At 40.1% G+C, this 22,192-nt stretch overlaps 1 protein-coding gene across 4 annotated transcripts in view; it reads left to right on the top strand.

Annotated features, from left to right (window-relative positions):
• The window catches only part of ULK4 (unc-51 like kinase 4), a 524,814-nt gene that overhangs the window by 105,387 nt on the left and 397,235 nt on the right, over positions 1–22,192 (top strand). For all 4 annotated transcript variants that reach the window (XM_061127855.1, XM_061127853.1, XM_061127854.1 and 1 more), the window contains 2 exons: positions 5,585–5,668; positions 15,998–16,159. In XM_061127855.1, the coding sequence (XP_060983838.1) occupies positions 5,585–5,668; positions 15,998–16,159 (246 nt within the window). The remainder of the gene's footprint in view (positions 1–5,584; positions 5,669–15,997; positions 16,160–22,192) is intronic.

Genomic DNA, 22,192 nt, shown 5'->3' with positions numbered 1-22,192 from the left:
TTGCTTAAGTGTTATATAACCTAAGTGTCCTTAGTATCTAAGTTGACTGGATAATCATCATTCTGAGATGATTAGAGTAATTATTAGAAAACATCAGTATTTAAAATCACTTAGTTCCATATTTAGTATTGAAAGCTGGTACAACAAATCTCTCCTCCTCATTCTTCCTTTTCATAAATGTCTTGGCTCTACCTGGTCATTTGCATGTCAAATTCTAGAGTCAGATTGTCCAATTTTGAAATCATCTTTTGAAAACAGCATCGACTATGCAGAAGTACTGATATATTTATGATTTTGAGTCTTCTAATACATGTTTGGAATTGTGCTGAGTCTATTAGAGTATTAGTACATTTATGGTATGTTGTCCTTTAATGCACAAAAACATGTTTCCGTATATTTATATTACAAATTTTTTAATGTAAGTTGTTTAACTCATAGAGCTTTTTGTGTATTTCACTTAGTTGAGTTTATTCTCAGATAATTTTATATTTTGAAGAGATATCACATTCATGAAACTACAAAACTTGGAAGTATAGAAAGGTACACAGCCTGTGGTCTCTTTTCTTTTTTTGTCCACTTCTGTGTAGTTCCCCAGTAAATAACCATTGCAGTTTCTTTCTTACTTATACTTACAGAGTTATTTTTTGCCCAAATGAGAAAGCAGAAATGTAGATTCTTACTTTGTCTCATTTTATATAACAAGTAGAACAACGTTTTTCATTTAATAGTTACACAGTATTAAAAAGTATATGGAGGTTTATACACTGGAGCTAATTCTTAATAATTAAAATGGATGTCTTCTTCAATTAGTATTTAGAGCTCCCTCCCTCCCTCCTCTTGCACTGGAACATTGTCTTGTGTACTAAGTTTTGTGAAAGACAGCTTTCTTTGTGGTTCTTTGGGGATGGGGCTGGAGAGTTTCTGTCAACTTTATTCTTACCTTGGGCCCTTGAGGCCTTGACATCAAACCTCAAAGTTACCAAGTTCTGCAGGCTTGGAGAATGGAAGCAAACTTCAGTGATGTGTTTATCCCTTCATGTTTGCAGCTAATTTTTGGCTTGATTATTCTTTGTTTTTTTGTCAGCTCTCTGAGGCATTTTAAGGATGTAGAGTAAAATTGCTTTCCTTAGAAGAGTGGTCTGGTATCTTGTCTGCCGTCTTATCAGGGATGGGAGTCCAGTCCAACTCTTTTTTGTGAGTGTGTCTTTTTTTTTTTTTAACCTTTTCACTCAGCTTAATCGAGGTATAGTTGGCATACCATAAACTGCACATGTTTAAAGATGGCAGTTTGGTCAGTGCTAATATATGTATATATCTGTGCAACCATCACTACAGTCAAGATAATGAAAATCTCCATCGCCTCCAAAAGTTTTCCTGAGCACCCTTGGTGATCCCTTCTTCCTGCCCCTCTCCCAGTCCCCAGGCAACCACTGATTTGCCTTCTGTCACAAAGACTAGTTTGCATTTTTTAGAGTCTTCTATAAGGGGAATGATACAGAATCACATTTTTATCTATTTCTGAAAGTAGATGTGAAGAATCATTTCCCTTGGCACTTACTTTAATTGGATATAAGCTAGGCTATTTTAGCATAGGGATGATTCTGTGGCCATGACACTTGACCACATATTAATGATATGGCAGAAAGCAAAGAAGAGTTAAAGAGCCTCTTGATGAAAGTGAAAGAGGAGGGTCAAAAAGTTGGCTTAAAACTCAGCATTCAGAAAACTAAGATCATGGCATCCGGTCCCATCACTTCATGGCAAATAGATGGGGAAACAAGGGAAACAGTGAGAGACTTTATTTTCTGGGCTCCAAAATCACTGCAGATGGTGATATGCAGCCATGAAATTAAAAGACGCTTACTCCTTGGAAGGAAAGTTATGACCAACCTAGATAGCATGTTAAAAAGCAGAGACATTACTTTACCAGCAAAGGTCCGTCTAGTCAAGGCTGTGGTTTTTCCAGTGGTCATGTATGGATGTGAGACTTGGATTGTGAAGAAAGCTGAATGCCGAAGAATTGATGCTTTTGAACTGTGGTGTTGAAGACTCTTGAGAATCCCTTGGACTGCAAGGAGATCCAGCCAGTCCATTCTAAAGGAAATTAGTCCTGAATATTCATTGGAAGGACTGATGCTGAAGCTGAAACTCTAGTACCTTGCCCACCTGATGCAAAGAACTGACTCATTGGAAAAGACCCTGATGCTGGGAAAGATTAAAGGTGGGAGGAGAAGGGGATGACAGAGGATGAGATGGTTGGACGGCATCAGTGACGTGATGGACATAAGTTTGAGTAAGCTCTGGGAGTTGGTGATGGACGGGGCAGCTTGCATGGGGTTGCAAAGAGTCAAGACACGACTGAGCTACTGAACTGAGCTGAACTAACCACAGGAAGTTCTATCCACAAAAATCACTAATGTTTCATGAGATGAGAGTGTTTTGTGGCCTTGTAACTTTGAATGTAGGTAAACCTTAATGTCTCAGGGCAGTGCTGACCTGCTGGAACTGACCTGAAGTGATTGATATATGTATACACATACCCGCATACATACATACCGTGTATAACATAGAGACTGGAGTCCTGACCTTTGGCTCTCTGATAACACCCCAAGGTTATGAGATTGAGGACAGCAACCCAGACCGTGATTCTGCAGAGGAATGTGTGAGACAGCACATCTTAGTTTATGCATTTTTTTCTTCCTTTTGTCAAGGATACATAATGAGCTAGAGTCCAGGTGTTCGCATGTTTTGTCTCTTTTGGTCCGGCACTTCACCATCTGTCACCTGGCCTGTTGTAAGAAGTCCCAGATGGTCTCGTTGCGTCACTCTTGTGTGCACCGCAGTTTCTTCCCCAGACCTGAGCTGGAGGAGCCTGTGGAGACACAGAAGACGCCACGGTTGTCACTCCTAGAGCTCTCCCTGTTCCCTGTCTTCCTGCTGCCACAGCTAAAACCCTCTAGTCACCTCTGGGCCTTGGGCGCTGCTCCTCAGTTCCCGTATGACCTTTGTCCTCACTACCCTCTTAGCCGCTTCGTCCTTCCAGCCTCACTGACCTCCCCGTGGGCCCTTGGACCCCCTACACACTGATCCTGCCACCACACTTGTGCATTCGCGTTTCTTCCTGCTCAGTGTTTACCTGCAGATATCTGCCGTTCCTCTCCTCTTGCATGGATTTCTGCAGAGAGCCTCCTCCTGAACCTGAGAACTGTGAGATGAAGCCCTTTGCATACAGGCTTCCTCTAACCCCTTGGCCAGCTGTGCTTTTCTTTATAGCTTGCAGGACTGTCTTGCCTTGTTTATTTTGTTTACTTAAAAAAAATTTTTTTGTCCGCCGCCCGCCCCACTGAATACTGTTAAGACAGAACATTTGTCTGTCTTGCTCACAGCTGCATGACTGTTGTTTAGAAGAGTTCTTGGCACACAGTAGGTGCTTTTTTTTCACTCATGAACTGCAGCATGGCCAGTGGTCCAGGAGGTAAGGGAGCAGGGCTGCAGGAGACAGGGATGTGTCTTGGAGGGCTCCTCGGCCAAGTTGGGGGCCTGGGTTTTGATCCTAAGAGCAAGAGGAAGCTGGTTAAGAGTTTTAAAAAAGGGAAGGATGTCATCTGACTTAAGTGCCACAAGGATAACTCTGGTTTCAATGTGGAGAATAGATGGGAGGATTGTAAGAGAAGCTTCTGCACCCTAACTGTGAGTAAGTGAAGTAGGAGCAAAATCAGGAGAGGAGTGGGCATTTCAGAAAAGAGTTTATAGGGCTGAATGTGGAGCTTAAGGTCCAAGAAAAAGGACTACAAAGAGTCTCCTGGTTTGAGTGGATACAAAAGTCACTGGGAACCCAACAAGAGCTGTTTTGTGTATTTATTTAACATGGAGGGGGAGGCAGAAGAAATCAGACTTCTGTGTGTTGAGGATTTAGAGGGACGTGGGATCCTGAGGAAGTCAGTGGAAAGTGAGCATCACCATGGGAAAGAGCAGAGGGATGTGGGGTGACAGGCTGTTTTGAAAATGGGAGATGACAGTGAGTCTGGTGGGAATGGGAAGGATCCCATGGAGACACGACGTTGAACACTTAGGAGCAGTAAGGGATAGTCCAGAAGCTAGTGACCCTGAAGGAAGAAGAGCGGGAGGGGACTTGTTAGCCCACATGGAAGGAGTGGAGGAACCTGCCCTGCGTGACCCAGGGTGTGAGCAGCAGCCAGCTACAGGTGGAGGTGAGCGCGTGGTTCCTCTCTCGTGACTCTCATGATCTCTGTGAAGAGGAAAAGCGAAGTTTTGGGAGGGCAATGGGTTGAAATGCTGTAGTTCTTCAGGAGAGGGACTGGATCAGAGAGAGCAGGCCTGGTGAGTGGCGTGGAAGGTCCCCGGGCTTCCCCATCCTACGTCACTCGTGGAGTCTGTGTTTTTGCTGCCACCCCTCCCAGAGCCCAGCTGTCTGACTGCAGGCCTGGAGAGAACAAGCCACTGCCTTCCAGTAAGCCTGAGTTTCCCCAGACCTGAGACAATGGAACTCCAAAGGATGAGGTCCTTCAGGCCTTTGTCAAGAGTGATTCAATTATAGGCCAGGAATCTCAGTGGCAGCCAAGGTGGGTAGGGGATAGACTGGGGTAAAGAAAAAGGGCGAGGAACATGGGAAGTAGGGTCCAGGGACGTTAAGGAAAGGTTGTGGTGGATGTCGTGAATAAATGAGCTGAAAGGGAGGCACGTTGTGTTTGAAAGTTAAATTGGGTGCTGAACGAGTGATTTTTGAGCTGGAGCAGCTCCGGTTGATAATGGCTAGATTATGACCATGTATGGCATTTTATGATTAAGGGTACTGTGTTAATGAGTCACAATTCTCATCATGGGTATTAAGTACTTTTGTATCGGTAAGGTACCACTTCTAACATTTGGACAATCTTAAAACAGAAATAGTCTGTCTAAGCAGACCCTCCTTTCTTCTGCTATAACCAGAGTGTGTGTTTTTTTTCACCTTTCTCTGTGGTCCCGGATTGATTCTGTGACTTTATGTGTTAGGTTCCAGGAGAGTTCTTGTGGTTATTTTTCTAACTTAGTTCTTCTGTGAAAGAATTGTTCCTGATATCCTTAAAGTCAGTGTACTCACTGATCCTAGTTACTTGGTTTTGTTGAGCTTCATCTTGCTAGGTAGTGTCCTGCGTTTTCCTTGTTCCTATGGATTATCCAGAGATACTACTCCAAACTGCATGTTCTGTGCTTTCAAGTCATTCCACATAATGTCACACCTTTAGGTAGAAGTATGTATGTCGTAATCTGTGGTTATCGATGGAGTGGTTTCTCTATCCACCAGATCATGCTGTCATCCCTTGGTCCTTTCCATCCAGCTGTTGCTGAGGGGAGCTTATCAACATCATGTGTGACATACTGGGAAACAGAAGAAATGCTTTGTATGTATCTGCAGTAAAGGCACCTCATCAGGTCGTAGTTGGCAGGTTGTAAGTAGTACTTGCAGTAGGGTGTTAAGAAGTTCTGCGTCATTTGTCTGTATGAAACTTAGCCTTTTTTTCTTGAAAGGGTTAACGCCTTCTGTGCCTTAGCCTCACTGCTTTTCCTTCTCCTTCATTTTTAGGAAGAAAAAAAAAAGAACCCCCGAGAATGCTGGGCTGTTCCCTTGGCTGCATACACGGTGCTAATGAGGTGCCTTCGGGAAGGGGTAAGGCTCCTTTGTTGTCCTCTGTGGACGCCTGCAATTGTAATAACCCTTCAGGCGCTGTGTGAGGATTGTAGCCTGCAGCGGTGCGGGAGCCTGTCAAGCAAGCACTGCACCGCTCCTGAATTTAAATAATCCCGACAAGCCACCGTGAGCCTGTGACCTACAGTGGAGCAAGTGAAAAAACCAACTCACATTCACTTGTTTAAATGTCTTGCTTTTAAAGAGACGATAGCAAATATGAACAACCTAAGTAGCTCTCAATAACATATCCTTAATCCCCCCACCCCTTCCAATTACCAGTAACTCAGTTTAGTAAGCCAGGTGTATGTAGGGAATTTTCTGCCAGCCTCAATAGCCCAGTGATTATCTTGTCATGTTGCCATTTTGTGGTTCAGAAACAAGGAAGCTGCCACCAGCATCCATTGATTTTAATATTAAGTAGTCGTTATTATGTGATGTGGTTTCTTCAGCTTATGCACATCCCTTCTCTTGCTACTGTTAATGGCTGAAAACCAGCCAGCTGGCCAACCAGCCAACTTGCATAAGTAGCTCCTGTGTGTGACCGTGAGGAGGTTTTATAACTGACCTCAAAGGCTGGCGTTTTTCTGTTTTCTTTAAACCTTGACATTGTCTCACCCAAGGCACAGCCATAGGCTAAAAGCATTCCTTAAGGAATGAAAAAAAAAATGTCAAAACAAACTTCTTCCTTTTGAGTTCATTACTTCATGCATGTTATGGTAATGGAATGATGTTCCAAGTACAGAAAAATCTCTGCAGTTTTCCCCTAGTGATCCAGAAAGGCACCGGGAGCACGTCCCAGCCTGTAGGGTGAATGCGTAGTCAGTTGTCCCTGTGGGGTATGCATGAAGCCAGTGAACTGTGCTGGATCAACAATATGAGAATTAAGTTATCTTTATCTGTAGTCAAAAGACATGTTTGGGTTTATCATTCAAGGCCTCAAGCTAGGCACACCCAGGGGGCACACGATGAAGAAGGTGGACTTTATGTTCATGCACACATCTACCTGTTGTGGGAGAAGAGATGAAACTATAAAGTGGGATCTGTCAAGTGCGTTCACGCCAAAGAACAAAATACAGGAGCTCAAAGGAGAAAGGAGTCTTCCAGGAATTTTTTAAATGGTGTAAACAAAGTTTCAGAACTTTGTATCTTTAATTTGTAAAACTTAGATTAATGCTGAGTGAAAGATGGTCAGTTCTAACCCATGAGGTGGTGTCCTTTATTACATATGTCCTCCCCAACCCCTCCTGTATTTGTCATTGAGTGCTTAGTATGAAGAATGTTTGCTATGCATGTGTATTGTTAATTGTAACATAAGGATACGGCTAATGATATAATGATAGAGTTAACAGTGAATATACACATTTGTTTTTTATTCTCTCTTGGTATGTGTGTCAGGTTTTGTATATTTTTCATGAAGAGGGAAGAAAGTCTAGAACTCTCTAATTTGTGAGAATGTTATATATTTGGAAGATGTTTTAGTGTATGCTTTGGCAGCACGTACACTAAAAAAAGACAAATTCAGAGGTGAACATTCCCCCTAAAAAAGGATTTGTCTTTTCAAAGATAATTCAGTTGTAGCATTTCTTGAGCAAATTTGTCTAATGTATTCAGGACATAGTTGAAGGTAAAATAATTTTTAAGCCACTTGTCTTCGATGATTTAATTTTTTAATGTAGAAAACTGTTTTCCCAGCTCCTACTGGTATTTCTGAAAGTAGGTTCTTTTCTTACAGAAGATTGTATGGATTGTATGGATGTGGTTAAAAGTGCTCTGACTCACTGTTAAAAAGCAAGAGGCTGGTTGCTTAGAGAATTCTTCTCCAGCTCTTCTGGATTGAAATTTGTACTTTCTTTCAAGGAATAATTGCTCTTCTGACTTTGGTGATAAACTTCACCAAGGTTTTCTTGTTTTTCTTAAATTTTTTTTTCTTTTTGCAAATTTTTCTTTATTTCGTTTCCCTTTTTGAGTGTATTGCTAAATACTAGATTGATTGATTCTAAATGTTGAACTCTGTATAGATAGATTGGCACCATGTTCTTTTGAGACTTAATTTTTCTTTCTTTTGCTTAAAGTTAGGTTGAGATTGATCCATGTTGATTGTGTAAAGTGTAGCTCATCGGTACCACTGAGTAGTGTGTTGGTGTATGCCTCAATACAGGAACACAGGCACACACGTGTATCAGTTTATATAGGAGTATCCATTAACCCACATATTCTTGAACATTTGATAGAGTCACAGTTTAAATTTTTAACAATCTCATGAGCATTAAATTGTTTCCTCAGTGTTGTTTTAATATGCATTTTCTTGATTACTAATGAGGATGACCATCTTTTTCTGTTTATCTTGGTTTTTGGAATTTCTTGTTTTGAAAATGATTATCAAGTCTTAAGCCAGTTTCTTCTGTTGCTTTGTAGGAATTCTGCATACCATCATCCTTCTGCCCTCCCTCCACCAGCTATTGCTATAAAATATTTCAAGTATTCGAAAAGGAAAGAAAACTAATGGCCTTTATTTCCATCAGCTGTTAATATATTTGCCTTCTTTGCTTTAAGATGTGTGTATGTATATATATCCATATATGTGTATTTATTATTTATTCATTTGTTTATTTTCTGAGATGTTTGAAAAAATTCAGATGTCATGGTATTCTACCCACAGAAATTTCTTTTATGTATTCTGGATATTAATCTTTTGTTGTTTACACGAGTCCCAGATACTTTCCTATTTTGTGTTTGATCTTTTAGTTTTCTTTACAGTGTCTGTTGCTAAGCAGAAGTTCTTAATTTTAATAGATATTTATCAATCCATAAGATGTTTGGTCTTTTCATTTTCTTTATAGTATCTGTGGCTAAACAGAAGTTCTTAATTTTAATAGAAATTTATCAATCCATGAGATGGTAATCTAACACTAAGATGTGCTGTTACATATTCTTTTTTGTGTGTATTAGTTCAGTTCAGTCGCTCAGTCGTGTCCGACTCTTTGCGACCCCATGAACTGCAGCACGCCAGGCCTCCCTGTCCATCACCAACTCCTGGAGTCCACCCAAACCCATGTCCATTGAGTCGGTGATGCTATCAGGGAAGCCCAAAAATAAATAAAAGTTTTTGTGTATACTTTTATTTTTGGGCTTCCCTGATAGCCCAGTTGGTAAAGAATCTGCCTGCAATGCAGGATACCCCGGTTTGATTCCTGGGTTGGGAATCTGCTGGAGAAGGCATAGGCTACCCACTCCAGTATTCTTGGGCTTCCCTTGTGGCTCAGCTGGTAAAGAATCTGCCTGCAATGCGGGAGACCTGGATTTGATCCCTAGGTTGGGAAGATCCCCTGAAGCAGAGAAAGACTACCCACTGTAGTATTCTGGCCTGATGAATTTGCAAAGAGTCGGACAGGACTGAGTGACTTTCACTTTCACTGGCTTTATTTTTGGCTGTGCTGGCTCTTCGCTGCTGCGCAGGCTTCCTCTAGCTGCAGCGAGCGGGGCCTCCTCTCTAGTTGCGGTTGCAGGCTTCTCACTCTGGTGGCTTCTCGTTGTGGAGCACGGGCTCCAGAGCATGTGGGCTCCGTTGTTGTGTCCTGGGCTCTAGAGCTCAGGCTCGGTAGTTGTGGTGCGTGGTCGTAGTTGCTCCGAGGCATGTGGGATCTTCCTGGGTCAGGGATCCAACCTGTGTCTCCTGCATGGGCAGACAGATTCTTTACCATTGAGCCACGAGGGACGCCCATGTTACATATTCTTCTACAAGTTTTGTTTTTTCCTTTTTTCTGTTTAGAAGCTTAATTTATTTGTAATTGTTCTGTGTGTCTGTGTGTGGTGATACGTGTGGGTCCAGTTCTGTTTTTAAAATGAATCAGTTACGCCAGCATCATTGAACGAGAAGTCCGTCTTCTCCCCACGACTCTTTGCTGTCAGCTCTGTCATGTCTGTGTGCATGTCTCTTCTTGGGCTCTCATTAGTTCTGTTGGGCTATTATCTGTGCCACACTGTTTAAATTAATTGTCTTTATTTTTTAATAATTTTGAAAAGTCACAGTGACATTTTTTGTTACCATTGTAATCTTTTTCATGAGTTTCTGAGCTCCTTTTTAACTTTCTTTTTACTTGAAACGTTGATTCTAAAAATTACATGCAAGGTCACCTGTTGGTACGTTGATTGAGAGTATACGTCTATGAATAAACTTAAGGAGGATTGATAGTAGTGAAAATGGAAGGCATACTCAATGAGAAGACTAACAAGAGAATGACATATTTGGTTTAAAAAACACTGAAATAAGATGATTGTAGTTCCTTTGGATTCTTCATGACATTCTGCTAGTGTATTTAATTGACTGCTAAGTCAACTCTCTCAGATACAGCTCCCATTCTTTAGAGGTAGCATTTATGAAACATATTATGTACTGGCTGGATACAGGAGAGGCAGAGATGATTAAGATACTGCCCTATCTTCATTTATGAGGAATAGGAAAATGAATTTTTTTAATCTCTGGTTTAGTATGCCATTTCTTGCTGTTTTGTAACTACATTTTCATTTTCTTCCCTTCTCTTGTGTAGTGACTAAGACACTTAAGACTATCAACTTTCGTCTCAACCTAGTGTTAGCTGTGTCCCATTATTTTGACATGTAGTGTTTCCATTATTGTTATTTTATAGATAATCCCTAGTTTAAAATTTTTTCTTGGTCCAGGGTTTTTTATGGGATGGTTTAAACTTTTTCAGATGGGTGGAATTTTATTGCCTCTTTTTTCTTTTGTTACAATAACAAAGTTGCATTACTGTATAGATTAAGAATGTCTATTCTATTTCTCTTTTATGTTTTTAAATTGTGGTAAAATATATATATAATATGTTCCATCTTAGCTATTAAGCATATAGTTCAGTGGTATTAAGGACATTAACATTGTTGTGCTGTTTCTGTTCTTAAATATATTGATATTTTCTGCCTAACTTATTAGCCTTTTTATACTTTGAAAACTTAGTAATGTGCCTTATTGAAAATGGGCCATTGATTCTGATTTTTACGCCTTTTCCTTCTAATCTGTGCATTGAGAAAAATGTGGTATGGGAATTGTACTTTTTTGTTTTAACTCCTATGAAAATTTCTTAGAAGACAATTTTAGTTTTAAATTATAAATTTTGTTTATGTTTCTGGTGCATAGATAACTAACTTTGCCAAGGGATTTTCCTACATGTTCTGTGATAAGGGTTTTCTAGTCAAATACATTGGGACACATTGGGTTAAGCAAAGTTGAATGGTTTCATTTGTATTTAGTACTTTTCAGAACTTTTAATTATGAATCCACATGGGAGCATATTGTATACAATGTTTTCAAATTTATTTGCCCACAGACATATCTTATCCTGTGGCAAATTGTAGGATGCACTTTGAGAGAGAAAGGTAGTCTTATTCTGGGACTGTTGCGAGTTTATTTAAATAGTGTTCAGTAAACTTTCTTTTTTTCAAAAGATTGCCTAAGAGATAATGACCTTGTTTTCCAAACAGGTCAACTTGTTATGATTTCTGTAATTTTAACAATGATAGTAGAAATGTGAGTCAAGTGGTTTTGATCTTGTTACAGACGTAAATGCTCAGGTGGAAAGAGGGAACTATTTAGAGTGAGAGACTTAGGGTGGAACATGCCAAAAAAAAAAATCTGGTATAACTTTTTATTTTTAAAAAATTTTGTTTTTATTTTGGCTGTACTGGGCCTAGGTTGTGGCACTTGGACTTAGTTGCCCTGTAGGATGTGAGATCTTAGTTCCATAACCAGGGATCGAATCCTTGTCCCCTGCATTGGAAGGTGGATTGTTTGTTATGAATCCTGGACCGCCAAGGAAGTCTCTCTGGTATAACTTTTAAAGAGAGCATGGCAGTATAGAAGAAAAGGTGTCCGTGATGACACTGGGTCATTGTTTCGACTTGGCGTTGGCATTTTGGAGACTTTGAGCTGGGAGTCAGAGGATGTGGATTTGAGTCCCAGGTGTGCCACGCTGGAGTAGTTTGGTAGTTGGAGCCCCACCTGATGTCTTGTGTGGAGAAAGGTACCTTGCTGGTTGATCTTCCACGTGCTCCTGACTTGGGCTCTCTTTGCTGGCTTTGCATTCCACTGCTCTGACCCTCATGTTTGTTGTTTTTCAGTCACTAAGTTGTGTCCAACTCTTTGCAACCCTATGAACTTTAGCATGCCAGGCTTCCCTAGTCTTCGGTATCTCCCTGAATTTGCTCAAACTCATGTCCATTGAATCAGTGATGCCATCCAACCATCTCATCCTCTGTCTCGTCCTTCTCCTCTTGCAATCAATCTTTCCCAGCATCAGGATCTTTTCCAGTGAAGGCAACTGGCTCTTCATATCAGGTGGCCAAAGTATTGGAGCTTCAGCATCAGTCCTTCCAGTGATTATAATAGCAAAGACAAATTATGTACTTGGTATCATCACTGTATTGATCCTGGGAATGCTTGGCATTGAACTCATGTGGCATATGTTCAGTATGTTCATGAAATAGGGAGGCTGAGAAAGCTGACTTTCCTTGAAGGTAGTTATTTTTATCTGGATAGGTAGCAACCTACTGTACAGTGCACATAGAAGCTGAAAATAGCACCTAGAGTGTTTCCACATGTTTAGAGGAGATTAATTTTATGCATTTGTATCTAATCAACCTCATCTTTTTAAAATAACTTGCATAATAGTCTGTATATAATTATGGGTGCTGAACTGACACCTGGCATATGTTAAAATGTGAGGCTCAAATAATAAATCCTTGGCTTAATTATTCATTTCTGAACAATAGCTTATTAGACAATTTCTATGTAACAAGTTTCTTTTAAGAGGAAATTGAATTTTCAGTTTTTAATTAGTGCTTTTAAAAAAGAAAGCTAGTGGTAAATTGCTTATGTATTTAATTAGAAAAAGACAGGACTTGAATTAGAAAGTATAGAGATATTAGTCATTATGTGTATTATCTTTGAAGTGTTTTTGGACACTAGTTATCTAAAACGAGGACAGAGAAGTTAAATTCTCTTGATATTGGATAGAAGTTAAACTGTACAGCTCCATTTTCTGTTTTTGTTACTGTCACAGTTTTAAGTTTAATCTTCCTAATAAAGAATGTGTGTGCCATCAACATCGGGTTCTCTGTAGGTATGCACCATTCCTCTTGCCTTTATATAGTGAAAGTGGGCAATGTGTATGGGGAATAGGAACGATTCAGGCTTTTTTTGTGGTTTTCTTTTTAATATCACTATTCATAATATTTGGAATGCTGATATTAGTAGAATGCAATAGGGCTTACCAAGTATGGAGTTGCCTCATGTGTCTTAAAGCGAAGCTTTGAGAATGGCATAAAGAAGCAATCCTGAGTTTTTTTCTGAGCACGGGAGTAGATCAGTTTCCTGACTCTTGGTGAGGTCAGAGGCACCAAGCGTGGCCTGCTCCCTGCCAGAGTGAGGTCTGCACCTCTGCTTCTCCTGTGGCAGATACTCTTAGGGGGGAAGCTCCACAGGGCTCTACAGTTCACACTGGTTGGACTTCTGTGGAAATTGTCATGTTCCTTTAACTGTTCTATCCCATTACATGCTTTGTAGACTTAACAAATTCTATAGCTCTTCTGTGTCTTTCTCATTTAATACCTGTCTTTTTTTAAAAAAACTTTTTATTATTATTTTTAGTTTCATGGTATTGTGGATGGAGGGAATGATGTACGTATGATTTTAAGTCTTTGGAATTTGTTGAGACTTCTCTCATGACTCAGTATGTATGTATAACTGGGTGGAAAAAGTTCAGTTCTGCCATTGTTGAGTGATGTGCTTTTTTTCTTGAAGCAGGTCAAGCTTGTTAATCTGATTGATACATACAGATATAAGTCTATGTTCATGCTGATTGTTTTTTGTCTCTTTTATCAGAGATAGATATTTAAATTGTTTTCAGTTTTATTGCAGTATAATTGACATGAAATTGTAAGATATTTAAAGTGTACAAAGTGATGATTTGATACATGCATACATGGTGATATATGCATACATTCCCCTATCAAGTTAACACATCAATCATCTCATATTTTATCCTGTTACCTTTTTTGGATGGTGGGAGTAAAGAACATTTAAATTCTCCCCTTTTAGCAAATTTCAATTATACAATATAGTGTTATCAACTAGAGTCACATTGTTTTACATTCAACCTTCAGATCTTATTCATCTTATATGTGAAAATTTGTACCTTTTACCAGCCTGTTTTGAAAGATGTTATTGTTGGGTATACATTTATAGGTTGACAGTTACTTATTTTTCTTTTGGTGCTTTAAAGGTATTGTTCCTCTGTGTTCTGGTTTGCATTGTTTCTGATGAGAAGTCTTCCATCATCCTTACCTTTGTTAGGTAATGTGTTAGATAGTCTCTATATGTCCTTTTACTGTCACTGTTTCTACAAGTTTCTCTTTATCATTGCTTTTTAGCAGTCTGATTATGATGTTCAGTTCAGTCACTCAGTTGTGTCCGACTCTGTGACCCTGTGGACTGTAGCACGCCAGGCTTCCCTGTCCATCACCAACTCCCAGCGCTTACTCAAACTCACGTCCATTGAGTCAGTGATGCCATCCAGCCATCTCACCGTCTGTCGTCCCCTTCTCCTCCCGCCTTCAGTCTTTCCCAGCATCTGGGTCTTTTCCAGTGAGTCAGTTCTTCAGATCAGATGGCCAAAGTATTGGAGCTTCAGCATCTGTCCTTCCAATGAATATTCAGGACTGATTTCCTTTAGGATTGACTGTTTTGATCTCCTTGCAGTCCAAGGGACTCTCAAATCTTCTCTAACACCACAGTTTATTATTTTTTTTTCCATTTATTTTTATTAGTTGGAGGCTAATTACTTTACAGTATTGTAGTGGTTTTTGCCATACATTGACATGAATCAGCCATGGATTTACATGCAACACCACAGTTTAAAAGCATCATTTCTTCGGCGCTCAGCTTTCTTATTATGATGTACCTTGATGTTATTTTTCTTTCTTCCACTTGAGGTTCATTGAGTTTCTTAGATTGGGCTTCCTTGGTGGCACCAAGGGGTAAAGCCACCCGTCTGCCAATGCAGGGAGCCATAAGAGACGTGGGTTTGATCTTTGGGTTGGGAAGATAGGTTGGAGGAGGGTGTGGCAACCCACTCCAGTAGTCTAGTTTTTTCTTTTTTTGCTAATTGCTGTGTCTTCACTAATCTTCTCTAATCATTGAGTCTGCGGAGTCTGATATGTTATTCCAATTCAGTGTATTTTTCGTATTAAACATTATAATCTCTAGTCTTCTGACTTGGGGTCATTTTTTAATCTGTTTCTTTCCTTCTTAACATGCTTATGCTTCTTTCTTTTTCAGTATGTGGACTGTATTTTTAATAGCCATTTAAATGCCTTTTTCTTATTCTTTCACTGAATTTTCTCTTATGAGTCATATTTTCCTGCTCTGTGTGTGTGAATTTAATCAGATGTCAGATACTGTGATTTTTATGTTGTTGGGCATTTTTTAAAAGTCTTTTAAGTACTTTTGTGCTTTTTCTTGGACTCATTTAAGTTACCTGGCAATAGTTTGATCCTTTTTGAGACTTTTAAGCATTATTAGGACAGTATAGTACAGCCTTTAGTTGAGGTTACTTTGGTCACACCACTGGAGCAATCTCTTTCTTAGCACTTTCCTTGATGCCCTGTATTTAGGTGGTCTTTAGTTAATTATTTCCAGCCCAGAGTAACTTCTGATGATTGTTCTGCATATTCCTTATGATTTTAAAATCATTGTTAAGTTTTTGTTATACTGTAAGTTGTTATGTGTATTTTCTAGATTATTTCAGCGTTTTTATGGAAACATGTGGAAAATTGGGGGCTTCCCTAGTGGCTCAGTGGTAAAGAATCCACCTGCAACGTAGGAGGTGTGGGTTTGATCCCTGGGTCAGGAATATCCCCTGGAGAAGAAAATGGCAACCCACTCCAGTATTCTTGCCTGGGAAATCCCATGGACAGACAGGGGAGCCTGGCAAGCTATAGTCCATGGGATCTCAAAAGAGTCGGACACAACTTAGCAACTGAACAACAACAACAACAATATATGGAGAATTATGTTAAACTACGTTTAACAATCAACCAAATGTAATAGTTCTGTAGTAGCCTGAAGAAATGACCACGCCTCCAGAAACACCTAGTGCATCCAGGGGCAGGTGATGGTCTTGGTGTCAGGTCTTTATTTATAAAGCCATGGTTATGAAGAAATGACATGTATATATTTGTCATCTGAAATATTAATAATACCTGTTCAATTTTCTCCTGGTTTTCTTCTCTCTGTAGGAAGAACGTGTTGTGAATCACATGGCGGCAAAGATCATTGAAAATGTCTGCACTACGTTTTCTGCTCAGGCCCAGGGCTTCATCACTGGGGAGATTGGACCTGTTTTATGGTACCTATTCAAACATTCCACGGTTGATTCTCTTAGGATAACAGCAATATCGGTAAGATGCAGTGTCTTTGAGGGATGTATTTGCATGTATTTAAATAGCAAGTTTGAAGAACCGTGCTAGATATAGAGTGAATTTCATTGGATAGGTAGAAATCTCAGAGTGGCCGTTGCTGAGAACAGTAATTTGATTCTTCTCCTGAGGCGAGAGGTCTGTCGGGACATTCCAAAAGGATCTTGTGTGATCCTGACACGAGGATTCTAAAAATTATTTGGAGGTGATAGTGGAAAACTGCTGAAGTGGATAGGGTATAGCGTTTGGTCTGGTATGTTTTTAGTGTTCCTTGACTGTTCTTGTCAGCTCCCTCTTTCAGATTTTATGTTCAGTGGGTTTGTCATATGGTTCAAATGAATTGATATTAATGTTCAGGCATCTATGATTTCGTAGTTTTTGTATTCTGATTGTTTAGTACTTCACTTCCGTGGTTATAATGACTTGGTGTAAAAGGTCATTCTGTATGAAGATGTGTTACTCTGGTTGTATCAATGTAAGGGCCAGTGAAAACGATACAAGCCTTTCTCATGCTTTATTTAAATGCTGCTTTTGATCACCAGTCTTATCTGGGCCCTCAGTGTTATCTGGTACCCTCCCTGTATTTCTCCAGTCTCATCCTTGTGCTTCTCGCTGTGCCAAATTTCAGACCTTATCTTTATTCCTTAAGCCTCCAATCCCACATTTTTCCCTCCTTCATTCTCACTAAGTGACTTCCCCCATACTTCCCAGATAAAAATGGAGTCGTCCAATGGGAATTATCGCAGTGTATGTCTTCCGCGTCTGTGGACCTGTTTGCATCTATACCTATCCTGCCTCAGTTCTTCCCTTCCTCTTACAACTGATGAACTGCCCCTTGTCCTCTCAGAGAAGCTTCTCCATTATTCTTCTATCTGTTCTTGAGAATCTTTAGTCAAATGGTTATTTTTGCTCTTTCCTAAATCTTTAATCTCTCCTTGTCTACTAACTCTTTCTAATTAGCGTTCATGTATTCTTTACCCCACTAAAAAAAAATCCCACATAAAAACATATCCAAAGTTTTCTAGGGTGTACCTCCATTTGTTCCCCCATCACCCCAGCCATACTTCTTGAAAGGGTTTTTGCCACAAATGCTCCTTTCTGGCCTGTTTTCAGTTATCTGTCCTAAAAATGTGAATGAACCTAGTCTTGCTGAAATCGCTAACGACTTCAGTTCAGTTCAGTTGCTCAGTCGTGTCCGACTCTTTGCGACCCCATGAACTGCAGCACGCCAGGCCTCCTTGTCCATCACCAACTCCCGGAGTACACCCAAACCCATGTCCATTGAGTCGGTGATGCCATCCAACCATCTCATCCTCTGTCATCCCCTTCTCCTCCTGCCCTCAATCTTTCCCAGCACCAGGATCTTTTCCAATGAGTCAGCTCTTTGTATCAGGTGGCCAAAGTATTGGAGTTTCAGCTTCAACATCAGTCCTTCCAATGAACACCCAGGACTGATCTCCTTCAGGATGGACCAGTTGGATCTCCTTGCATTCCAAGGGACTTTCAGGAGTCTTCTCCAACACCGCAGCAGTTCAAAAGCATCAATAATTCAGTGCTCAGCTTTCTTTACAGTCCAACTCTCACATCCATACACGACCACTGGAAAAACCATAGCCTTGACTAGACGGACCTTTGTTGGCAAAGCAATGTCTCTTTTTAACATGCTGTCTAGGTTGGTCATAACTTTCTTTTTTTTTTTTTGTCATAACTTTCTTTCCAAGGAGTAAGTGTCTTTTAATTTCATGGCTGCAGTCACCATCTGCAGTGATTTTGGAGCCCAGAAAAATAAAGTCAGCCACTGTTTCCCTGTCTATTTCCCATGAGTGATGGGACCGCATCCATGATCTATGTTTTCTGAATGTTGAGCTTTAAGCCAACTTTTTCACTCTCCTCCTTCACTTTCATCAAGAGACTCTTTAGTTCTTCTTTACTTTCTGCCATATGGGTGGTGTCTTCTGCATATCTGAAGTTATTGATATTTCTCCTGACAATCTTGATTCCAGCTTGTGCTTCCTCCAGTCCGGCGTTTCTCATGATGTACTCTGCATGTAAGTTAAAGAAGCAGGGTGACAATATACAGCCTTGACGTACTCCTTTTCCTATTTGGAACCAGTCTGTTGTTCCATATCCAGTTCTAACTGTTGCTTCCTGACCTTCATAGAGGTTTCTCAAGAGGCAGGTAGGTGGTCTGGTATGCCCATCTTTTGAAGAACTTTCCACAGTTTATTGTGAGCCACACAGTCAAAGGCTTTGGCATAGTCAATAAAGCAGAAATAGATGTTCTTCTGGAACTCTCTTGCTTTTTTGATGATCCAGCTGATGTTGGCAATTTGATCTCTAGTTCCTCTGCCTTTTCTAAAACCAGCTTGAACATCTGGAAGTTCATGGTTCATGTATTGCTGAAGCCTGGCTTGGAGAATTTTGAGCATTACTAGCATGTGAGATGAGCACATTTGTGTGGTAGTTTGAGCATTCTTTGGCGTTGCCTTTCTTTGGGACTGGAATGAAAACTGACCTTTTCCAGTCCTGTGGCCACTGCTGAATTTTCCAAATTTGCTGACATATTGAGTGTAGCACTTTCTTTTTTTTTTAAAAAAATAACCATACGGTAGCTTTATTTTTAGTTTTTTTTTAAAAATTATTATTATTATTTTTTTTGTCATACATTGATATGAATCAGCCATAGATTTACACATATTCCCCATCCCGATCCCCCCTCCCACCTCCCTCTCCACCTGATTCCTCTGGGTCTTCCCAGTGCACCAGCCCTGAGCACTTGTCTCATGCATCCCACCTGGGCTGGTGATCTGTTTCACCATAGATAGTATACATGCTGTTCTTTTGAAATATCCCACCCTCACATTCTCCCACAGAGTTCAAAAGTCTGTTCTGTATTTCTGTGCCTCTTTTTCTGTTTTGCATATAGGGTTATCGTTACCATCTTTCTAAATTCCATATATATGTGTTAGTATGCTGTAATGTTCTTTATCTTTCTGGCTTACTTCACTCTGTATAAGGGGCTCCAGCTTCATCCATCTCATTAGGACTGGTTCAAATGAATTCTTTTTAACGGCTGAGTAATATTCCATGGTGTATATGTACCACAGCTTCCTTATCCATTCATCTGTTGATGGGCATCTAGGTTGCTTCCATGTCCTGGCTATTATAAACAGTGCTGCGATGAACATTGGGGTGCACGTGTCTCTTTCAGATCTGGTTTCCTCAGTGTGTATGCCCAGGAGTGGGATTGCTGGGTCATATGGCAGTTCTGTTTCCAGTTTTTTAAGGAATCTTCACACTGTTCTGCATAGTGGCTGTACTAGTTTGCATTCCCACCAACAGTGTAAGAGGGTTCCCTTTTCTCCACACCCTCTCCAGCATTTATTGCTTGTAGACTTTTGGATAGCAGCCATCCTGACTGGCGTGTAATGGTACCTCATTGTGGTTTTGATTTGCATTTCTCTAATAATGAGTGATGTTGAGCATCTTTTCATGTGTTTGTTAGCCATCTGTATGTCTTCTTTGGAGAAATGTCTGTTTAGTTCTTTGGCCCATTTTTTGATTGGGTCATTTATTTTTCTGGAATTGAGCTTTAGGAGTTGCTTGTATATTTTTGAGATTAATCCTTTGTCTGTTTCTTCATTTGCTATTATTTTCTCCCAATCTGAGGGCGAGTACAGCACTTTCACAGCATCGTCTTTATTGCTAAATCCGGTGGATATTGATGGATATATATATTTTTTATAATTTTATTTATTTATTTTTGGCTGTTGTATAGACTTTCTTTCTCTCATTGCAGTGAGCAGGGGCTACTCTCTAGTTGTGGTGCACAGGCTTCTCATTGCAGCAGTTTCTCTTGTTGTGCAGCGTGGGCTCTAGGGCGTGGGCTTCAGTAGTTGCAGTTCCTGAGCTCTAGAGCACGGGCTCAGTAGTTGCAACACACAGGCTTAGTTGCTCCATGGCACGTGGGATCGTCCTGGATCCGGGATGGTACCTGTGTCTCCTGCATGGGCAAGCGGATTCTTTACCACTGAGCCATCAGCAAAGCCCCTGGTGGATATTTTTGAGTTCTTTTATTTACCATGTTATTTTGAAGATCAAGGGCTAACAGTCCTGCTCACTGCATGTCCGTAAACAAAGGACATCTGTTTCACAAGCTTCACATTGTTAGAATCCCCTCCCCAAGTTGTGATATTAGTAATTACGAAGAAACTGTACACCGGTGAACTTTTGCAAGGCATCTTTGAGTCATATCTTACTTAAGGCGTTCATTTTAATCCTGGACTTTAAAAAGAAAAAAAACCTGTCTTGCTTTAATTGGGTTTATGTTATCATTTTTATCTTTATGCTCAGCATGGTTTCTTTTCTTGGCAAAGTTCTTTCCAGTTTCCACCAAACTCTAAAACCTTCTAGCACTTTCTTCATCTGACACAGTAAGCTTCACTCTTTCATCTTGGGCTTCTTATATTTTGTTGTCAGCATTCATCTAAATTATTAAGTTTTCACTGAAATTTTACCAGTTTCCCCCCAAATGTCTCTTTCTTCTTTTGTGCCCCAGGATCATATTCAGTAACGTGTTAATATATTGTTTTCATATTTCTTTAGTCTCCTTCAGTTTGAAACAGTTTCTCAGCCTTTCTGGGAACTTCATGTCATTTATGAGTTTAAAGGGTGTGGGACTTGTATTTTGTAGGGTAAGGCTCAACCTGGGTCTGTCTAGTGTTTTCCCATTGAACCTCCTTAGCCCCATTGAGGATCCCTGCCTGTACCAGATGCCTCTGTGATGGTTGCCATATGATGGTTACCTAGTTGTTTCATTCCTTTTATATTAGAAGTTGGCGAATGTTTTCTATAAAGGGCCAGATAGTATGTACCTTGGGTTTTGCTGGCCACATACAGTCTCTGTTCCATATTCTTTTTTTTTTTTTTTAAGGCTTTATGTTATTATTGGAGTATAATTGCTTTATAATGTTGTGTTAGTTTCTGATGTGTGACAAATTGAGTTGTATGTATACATATATCCTCTCTCTCCTGGGTCTCCTTTCTACCCGACCTGATCCCACCTCCCTAGGTCCCATATTCTTTTTGTTTTATTTTTCTGTTTGTTTTCTATAACTCGTTAAAAATGTAAAAACTGTTGCACATTGTACTTAACAGCAGTGCAAAAATAGGCCTTTGGTATTGGTTGGAATTCTATCCTAAGGATGCGCTTTCCCTTCTCTCACATATATGTGTGTATTTGTATCATCTTGATCATGGATGCCTGTTTTATTTGATGACGTGTAATGTCATATTACTGTTACCACTGTTATTATGTATTGTTTGGATGCTCAGATCTTGCTAGAAGCCCTCCAAGCTGGCTTTTGTGTCCTATTGATCTATTTCTGTCATTGCATGATCACTTGATTCCTTTCTGAAACCATGCAGTTTCTGGACTACTTTTGGACTTTCACTCTGCCAACCCTGGAACCAATAATTTCTCCAAGGAAGCTTTGATGTTTAGAATCCACAGTCTGGGTGATGTGCTTACTGCTTTGGGGTTTTATTGTTTTCAGGCCTTCTAAGTATTCAGAGATAGAAAAAAAGTGTATGTACCCATATATACATACAGAGCTTCCCAGGTGGCTCAGTAGTAAAGAATCTGCCTGCCAGTGTGGGAGACATGGGCTCGATCCCTGGGTCAGGAAGATCCCCTGGAGAAGGGAATGGGTATTCATTCCAGTATTCTAGCCTGGAAAATTCCATGGACGGAGGAGCCTGGCGGACTACAATCCATGGGGTCTCCAAGAGTCGGGCACAACTGAGCGACTAACCACACACGCATGCAACATATACACACATATATAGAATTATTCTTACATCTATCATTGTAGGTATTTGGAACAAAACTCATGTATTCATACTGATACTTCCAATTTTAATCCAATATATTAGAATTCTTTCTAGACCTCCCATTTTCTATATTTGTAAATCCCTTCTTGGACAGAAACCTGTTTCCCTTTATTCTCAGTATAT

Source organism: Dama dama, chromosome 24, assembly GCF_033118175.1.
Source record: "Dama dama isolate Ldn47 chromosome 24, ASM3311817v1, whole genome shotgun sequence".
NCBI lineage: Eukaryota > Metazoa > Chordata > Mammalia > Artiodactyla > Cervidae > Dama > Dama dama.
The sequence above is the reverse complement of the archived record's forward strand: the minus strand, read 5'-3'. Positions and strand labels throughout refer to the sequence as shown.